The sequence below is a fragment of the Pongo pygmaeus genome, chromosome 8 (assembly GCF_028885625.2).
Source record: "Pongo pygmaeus isolate AG05252 chromosome 8, NHGRI_mPonPyg2-v2.0_pri, whole genome shotgun sequence".
In the NCBI taxonomy this organism is placed as follows: domain Eukaryota; kingdom Metazoa; phylum Chordata; class Mammalia; order Primates; family Hominidae; genus Pongo; species Pongo pygmaeus.
This window is the reverse complement of record NC_072381.2, coordinates 62,079,641-62,087,578: the sequence shown is the minus strand read 5'-3', so window position 1 is coordinate 62,087,578 and position 7,938 is coordinate 62,079,641. Positions and strand designations below refer to the sequence as shown.

The 7,938-nt window shown below is 52.5% G+C and overlaps 1 protein-coding gene across 2 annotated transcripts in view; it reads left to right on the top strand.

Moving 5' to 3' along the window:
* The first annotated feature begins 230 nt into the window (after positions 1–230).
* The window catches only part of SH2D4B (SH2 domain containing 4B), a 108,528-nt gene continuing 100,820 nt past the window's right edge, over positions 231–7,938 (top strand). For both annotated transcript variants that reach the window (XM_054435837.1, XM_054435838.1), the window contains exon 1: positions 231–414. In XM_054435837.1, coding sequence (XP_054291812.1) covers positions 231–414 — 184 coding nt within the window. The remainder of the gene's footprint in view (positions 415–7,938) is intronic.

Below are 7,938 nucleotides of genomic sequence, written 5' to 3'. Positions count from 1 at the left end.
AGCTGCCCCTTTGGGTCCTGTTGCCTGGCCTCTTTTGCTGTCCTGGGTAGAGGAGATGAGTTTGTCGCTGGCTGGAAGCTGAGGCCAACTGACAATGCTGCACAGAGAAGGGGCACCGAGAGTGGCCCCGGATTGAGGAGCCTGTAGTGCAGAGCAGCCCCTCGGGCGTTCTGCCTGGCCCTGCTTCCCCGGCTGGCTGCCCTTCTGGTGTGTGCATCCCAGGTGGCATCATGCTGCAGCAGATCCTGCATGACATGTACATCGACCCCGAGCTCCTTGCCGAGCTCAGTGATGTGCAGAAGCACATCCTCTTCTACAAGATGCGGGAGGAGCAGCTGAGGCGCTGGAAGGAGCGGGAGACTTCGGAGGCCCTGGCCCAGGACAAGGGTCTCAGGCATCCAAAGACCAAGCGAGGTACGTGGCTGGGAGTCATGGAGGGGTGGGCCACCAGTCCCCCAGGAGGTAGAAAAATTAGCAGGGCCAGGCTGTGCCCTTCTTCAAGATGGGCACTGGGGTGATGAGGGCTGGGGGCTTGAAACCCTTGTCTTGTGGGCATCAGGTCCCATGAGCCTGGGCTTTTGTCTTTTGGCCAGGACCTTAGGGCTTCAAGGCTGCTGCAGAGGCTGTCCAGGGGCCCTTATTGGGGTGGGGGAGTTGGGACTTGCTTTGTCTTGTTGTGGAAGGCCCGAGTTCTGGGAAGACACCATTGAGACTTCAGATTGTGCTCTGACGTGGTTGGCAATGGTAGGGTGAACGAGGGCATATTTGTGACCCTTGCCATTGGTTCTGGGCCAGGGTGTGGTGTAGATATGCAGTTCCTCTCTCCTTGGCATGCATGGCACACCAGTTCTTGGCTAGGGCCCCTTCTGTGGACTGTGCCTCTCCCTCCAGATCCTCCGGCAGGAGGATGCTGTGGGTTGTCCCTGTAGCCCCACTGGGCATCCAGAGAGAGGGCATCAGGGAACGTCCCACACAATGAATGACCATCCCCAAATGGTCGTAGCAACTGCAGATGAGAAGCAAGGGCCTAGCCTACATTTCAGGTGTTTTGTATGCAAAGTCATGTCCCAGTCAATCCTATGGACTGGTACACCTGTGGGTGAAGGAAATCATTCGGGACCCCTGGGCCAGAAACTGGCAGGCTGCTGAGGCGTGGCTTGGCACAGGACTCAATCCTGCCGGGGATGGTAGTTTCTGTGGATGCTGCGTGCACTTTAGTTTGCAAGGCTCATGTGCCTTCGCCCTTTGAAGTTTTCAATCCAGGCAAAGTCCTGTTTCAGGGCTGAGCACACAGCTCCCTTGGTGATCTGGCTCTTCTCCATGCCAGGCTCACTGCTGGCCAGTCCCCACCAGGTACCACAGGCCACAGTCGCATCATCTGGACATGCTTGCTTTTGTCTCTGGTCTTCACGAGTGGCTCTCACTGTTGGGAATGTCCTTCTGCCTTCATCCACCTGACCGACTCCATCAGGAGTGGCCCCCTGCCCTGGAATGTTCAGGGATGCTCTTGCATAGGGCAGTACTTGCTCCTCTGTGGCTGCCTGGCATGTAGGACCCACCTCTGCCCTGGCACTTGCCACCCTGTCATTGTCATTCCTTATCTGCTTGCCTGGCTCTCTGATGGGCTCAAAGGCACTGGCACGTGAGGGCTTAACTCCACTCTATCTTCCTCCCCTGGGCCCAGCACAGAGCTGGCACATGGTGTTAAATCCTTGTTTTGAACAAGACACAGCAGGACCCTGCCGGGGAGGTTGGGGCAGAGCTGTGACTTGGCTGCAGGTGTCTGGTGCCAAAGCTCGGGCCTTCTGGGCTGGGCTGCGCTGGCAGCTGCATCACTAACTGGTGAAATGACAAGCCACCTTGCCAGCCCCACCTGGCCTGAGCCCTGGGGACTCGCGATGCCTGCGTGATGACTCTTCTGGGAGGGAGACAGATGCCTAAAAATTTAACTGCAAAAATATTTATACAGAGATTTGTCACACACTGACATCTACATTTTCATGTATAAATTATACATTAAACTCATTTGAGTTTCTGGTGCAGAAGATCCTTTTTTCTGGTAATTAATTTTCTGATTTCTAAAGAATGGAAAAGCAGGAAAGCACGCCGAGGAATGTGTGTATCCCAGGTCAGGATCCAGCTTGGATCCTGGCTCTTTGCTTCGGTCCTGCCTTTTGGAACTATCTGGGCATGCCACTGGGGAGCCTGGGGGCTGGCCCTACCTAGGAGCCCAAAGAGCTTTTGGCTGGAGGGTCCAGGATATACAGGATCTGCTTCATGTCCTGGGGTCGTGATGAAGGGTGGCAACAACCTGTGAGCTTTACGTTGACTGGGTGCCTACCCAGCCCTTGCTGCTCCCATATCCCTGTGGGGAGGCAGGGCAAGCTCCCTGATTTCATTTCTGATAAGGAAGGCGAGGCTCAGAGAAGTGATGCGCTACATCCAAGGTCACCCAGCTGCTACATCTCATGACTTGGACCTGGGGTCTGGTGACTGATTTTTTTTCCATTCATTCACTTCCAAACTCAGGACTCCAATTAAACAAGTGAGCTGTGCACACATTCACTTGTTCATTCATTCACCAATTCATTCATTTATCCAGCATTACTATGTGCTGATTTCGGTGAATGGGACAGTGCTTGTCCTGGAGACGGTGGGTAGATGGATCATAGGGAACACAGCCGACTCGAGTGCCAAGGGTGAGGCTTGGTGCAAAGCAGCCGTGCTGTGTCACAGGGCGGGAAGTGTGTGGGGACGGGCTCCATGGAGGAATCTTCTCTTCCTTCCCTTGATGTTGCCAGAGGACTCAGGAGGCTCTCCAGATGCTGGTGAGACCCTAGCCCCAGCTGATGTCCAGGCTCTTGACACTGTCTTGAGAAAGAACTCGGGAATGAGTCAGAATGATAGGAAAGGCAAGAAACTGTTAGTGAGAAGCGAAAGTACACACTTGAGAGAGAAGTGCGGGCGTGCTCATGAGAACGTGTCACACCCAGCAGAGTCTGGGTTTCTAATTTTATGGGTGTTTCTTTAATTAGGGGATGGAACAATTATTAGGTATTCTGGAAGAGGAGGAGATTTCAGGGAACCCCCTGGGTTACTGTCTCCTTTCTCCCTTCTTTGGGTTTGCCCAGAAGAGCCATGGACAAGTCACCCTGAGTGGGATTTCAGCTGTTTTTGCTCTCTTCCTTTGGGTTTTCTGTTATCTTGTTGTTTGTCTTGTTCTTGTTTTAGCTGCTGTTTGGGTTTTTCCATGCTCCTGTGACCACCCAGTGCTATTCTTATCTCATTGACAGGCATCCTTTTTCCTGGTCCCCTCGCCACACATTTGTTCTGAAGGAAGCACCTGCTGTAGCCTTGCTGAACTGTTTGCTGGACCCTTGGGATCCCTGAGCACGATGTGGCTCAGTCCTGGTCAGCTAGAGTGACACTGGGCCTCCTCTGGGCCATCGTCCCCAGTGCTCTAAAGCCTCCCCTCTCCCCTCTTTTCTGGGAACATTCCTCACTCCTGGCAAGCCTGGCTTTGCCATCCCTTGGGCTCAAGTAACACTCCCCATGGCCCTACAGACAGGCAGGAAGGACAAGGTGTGCCTTGTGCCTGAGAACCTCACAGCCCCAGAGTTGTGCCTGGTGAGGGCGCGAGCAAACACTGGTGATGTGAATCATTCTTGTTTACAGAACCTAGGAGGTTTTCTTGATTCTGAGATCCACATTTGGAACCCACAGAAGTAAGCAGGGGTGAAAGCTTAGAAGTGGACTGTGAAAGGTAGGAAGGAGAGGAGATGAGGGCACGGCTGGACACATCACTCCTCTGAGCACATGGCATTTCTTTTCTGTTTTCACTTTATGCTTTGGCAAGAACTCTCTGATGTTCTATGCTGTTGTGGATGGTGTGGACCCCTCAGCTTGGTAGGTTTTTTATTTTTTATCTAACATCATGTTTATTGTTCTATCACGTTTCTGCCAAAGTTCATTGTCCAGTATGTTGAGTATATTGAGACTCAGAGAAGGCATGTTATCACATTATGTCCCAGCAAGACTTAAGTCAAACCCCTCTAGCATGGCCACAACCTGTGCAAGCTCGTTCTCTCCTCATTTTCCTTGGCCACCACAGGAATGCACACCCTGTGTTAGGAATTATGAACTTCACAACCCTGTGGACTCCTCTCTGCTTACTCAGTCATCCCAGGTTCTCGGGGCCAGAGCTGGGTGTGACCTGTGGACACAGGACTGAGGACACATGTCCACACTACTGACCCAGGAAGCTCTCCTGTTTGGACCTGTCAGTTCTTTTTTTTTTTTTTTTTTTTTTTTTTCAGACGGAATCTCACTCTATTGCTCAGGCTCAAGTGCAGTGGTGTGATCTCGGCTCACTGCTACTTCTGCCTCCTGGGTTCAAGCGATTCTCCTGTCTCAGCCTCCCAAGTAGCTGGGATTACAGGCGAGCACCACCACAACCAGCTAATTTTTGTATTTAATAGAGACATGGTTTCATCATGTTGGCCAGGCTGGTCTTGAACTCTTGATCTCAGGTGATCTGCCCGCCTCGGCCTCCCAAAATGCCGGGATTACAGGCACGAGTCACTGTGCCTGGCCCTGTCAGTTTTATCTTGATTGACAATTTCTGCTACTGTTAAATTGGTTCCTCTGTGGCCGCCTCTCATCCTTCTGGATGCTTTTGCCTGGGAGCCAGACGTCTTTCCCTCCCGCTCTTCCCACTCTCCTGTTCGTGAATCAAGCCTGCAAACTCAGGAAGCTGCTTCTTTCCTTTAGGTTTCCTACCAGGCAGCCAGCCTTCCTATGCCTGCTCACTGTCCTGCCCTCATTTCAGCCAGCAGAGTGCTCTGAGCCCAGTGGGGTTCCAGCCTCCACTGCCTCCATTCTCCACAGCTGGGCTCAGAATGTGCTCCCAGATGCAGCCCTGACCTGGGGCCTAAGGGACTCACCCTCTTTAGCATCTTCTTTATTTCTCAGCATCAAGTTGAGAGGTGACAGCGTGCTAGCAGTCCTCACAGCCCTCGCTCGCTCTCTGCGCCTCCTCTGCCTGGGCTCCCACTTTGGCGGCACTTGAGGAGCCCTTCAGCCCGCCGCTGCACTGTGGGAGCCCCTTTCTGGGCTGGCCAAGGCCGGAGCCGGCTCCCTCAGCTTGTGGGGAGGTGTGGAGGGAGAGGTGCCAGCGGGAACCGGGGTTGCGGGCGGCGCTTGCGGGCCAACGCAAGTTCCGGTTGGGCGTGGGCTCGGCGGACGCCGCACTCCGAGCGGCCGGTCGGCCCCACCGGCCGGGGCAGTGAGGGGCTTAGCACCTGGGCCAGCAGCTGCTGTGCTCAATTTCTCGTGGGGCCTTAGCTGCCTTCCCGTGGGGCAGGGCTGGGGACCTGCAGCCCACCATGCCTGAGCCTCCCCGCGCCTCTGTGGGCTCCTGTGTGGCGGGAGCCTCCCTGAGGAGAACCGCCCCCTGCTCCAGGGCGCCCAGTCCCATCGACCACCCAAGGGCTGAGGAGTGTGGGCGCACGGCACGGGACTGGCAGGCAGCTCCACCTGCAGCCCCAGTGCGGGATCCACTGGGTGAAGCCAGCTAGGCTCCTGAGTCTGGTGGGGACGTGGAGAACCTTTATGTCTAGCTAAGGGATTGTAAATAACCAATCGGCACTCTGTATCTAGCTCAAGGTTTGTAAACACACCAATCAGCACCCTGTGTCTAGCTCAGGGTTTGTAAATGCACCAATTGACACTCTGTATCTAGCTACTCTAATGGGGACTTGGAGAACCTTTGTGTGGACACTCTGTATCTAGCTAATCTGGTGGGGATGTGGAGAACCTTTGTGTCTAGCTCAGGGCTTGTAAAGGCACCAGTCAGCGCCCTGTCAAAACAGACCACTCGGCTCTACCAATCAGCAGGATGTGGGTGGGGCCAGATAAGAGAATAAAAGCAGGCTGCCCCAGCCAGCAGTGGCAACCCGCTCGGGTCCCCTTCCACACTGTGGAAGCTTTGTTCTTTTGCTCTTTGCAATAAATCTTGCTACTGCTCACTTTTTGGGTCCACACTGCCTTTATGAGCTGTAACACTGACCGCGAAGGTCTGCAGCTTCACTCCTGAAGCCAGTGAGACCACGAGCCCACCGGGAGGAACGAACAACTCCAGATGCGCTGCCTTAGGAGCTATAACACTCACCAGGAAGGTCCTCAGCTTCACTCCTGAGCCAGCGAGACCACGAACCCACCAGAAGGAACAAACTCCGAACACATCCAAACATCAGAAGGAACAAACTCCGGACATGCCGCCTTTAAGAACTGTAACACTCACTGCGAGGGTCTGCGGCTTCATTCTTGAAGTCAGTGAGACCAAGAACCCACCAATTCCGGACACAAAAGTCACTCCCACTGCCCTCATGGGAGCTGTATGACACCATCCTTTTCACTAGGCATCTGGCTTCCCTGTTTCCTGGGCCCATCTGGTAACCACAGCAACCTTGCCTGCTGGGCTTGGGCCCTCTTGGTCTCCGTGTGTCCTCTTTGCAGGCATGGAAGTCTGGACCTTGCATGCCAGCGCTGCCTGGACCCCTGCACTGAGCCCTGCACCTGCCCGCAGACATTTCCATGGTGGTCCTGATCTCAGTGCAGTCCCTGCCCGCCCTGCCTCAAGCTCATCTCTACAATTCCTTCCCACAGCAGCTGCAGACCTTTGGACACATGAGTTAGCTCACATATCCCCCTGCCTCGATGGCTTTCATGGCACTCATGAAAGGCACAGGCCTTTGCTGGCACCTGCCCACCTCTTCAAGCTAATTTCCACCATGTGCATCCCTCTGCGTGGAATGCCCTTTCCCCAGATCCTCATGAGGCTCTTCTGGGTCATTATTCATCTCTCGGTTGAATGCAGAGTTCTTCACTGGCCACCCACTCGCAATGAGCCCCATCCCAATCTCTGTCTTTCAACACCTGCCTACTTTTCTTCCTAGCACTTAGCATGTCTGCAAGTATATTTTTAAAAATTATGGTAAAATACACATAACATGAAATTTTACCATTTTAGCCATTTAAAGTGTGTAATTCAGTGACATTTAGTACATTCAAAATGTTGTCCAACTATCACCACTGTCTAGTTCCAGAACATTTCTGTCACTTCAAAAACAAACCTGGTAGCCATGAATGGTCACTCCCTATCCGCTCCTCTGCTCAAGACCTGGCCACCACTGATCTGCTTTCTGTCTCCGAGAATTTGCCTCTTCCTCCTCTTTCTTCTCTTTCTCTCTCTTCCTCTTCTTCCTTTTCTCCTCCTTCTCCTTCTTTTGCTTCTCCTACTCCTCTCCTCTTTCTCTTACTTTCTGTCCTCTTTCTTCTCCTTTCTCTCCTCCTCTCCCTTTTCTTCTTCTCCTTTTTCTCCTCCCTCTCTTCTCCCTTTTCTTCTTCTTCTTCCTCTCCTCCTTTCTTTTCTCCTCCTTTTCTCCCCTTTCTTCTTCTTCCTCTCCTCTTGCTCCATGTATCTGTTTGCTTGTTTACGGTCCATCTCCTCCATTATCCTAAAAGTGCCATGAGTCCATGGATGTTGCTTGCATTGTTACAGTTTCTATCCCAGCATCGAGAACAAGGTCTGGGGCAGAGTTGGGGTGTGCATGGGTGAGTAGTGGCTAAGGTGCTTACATGTGTGCTGTGACAGAGGGGTTTGACTGGGGACACAGATGCTAAAGGATTGCTTTTTTGAGTGAAAGGCTGTGTGCTGCACAATGTGACCCCTCCACCCCACCACACATCAAAAATCCTCACTAAAAGTATAGAAATCAGAATATATGTGTGCTTTGGGATTTGTTGTAGAGGCTGATATACAATAATATATGTATAAGTAATGACAAATCTGTCACCTTTTCACTTGTAACTCATTCCATTTTCTTTTTATTTTCTCTCTTTTTCTTTTTTCTTTCTTTCTTTTTTTTTTTTTAGACA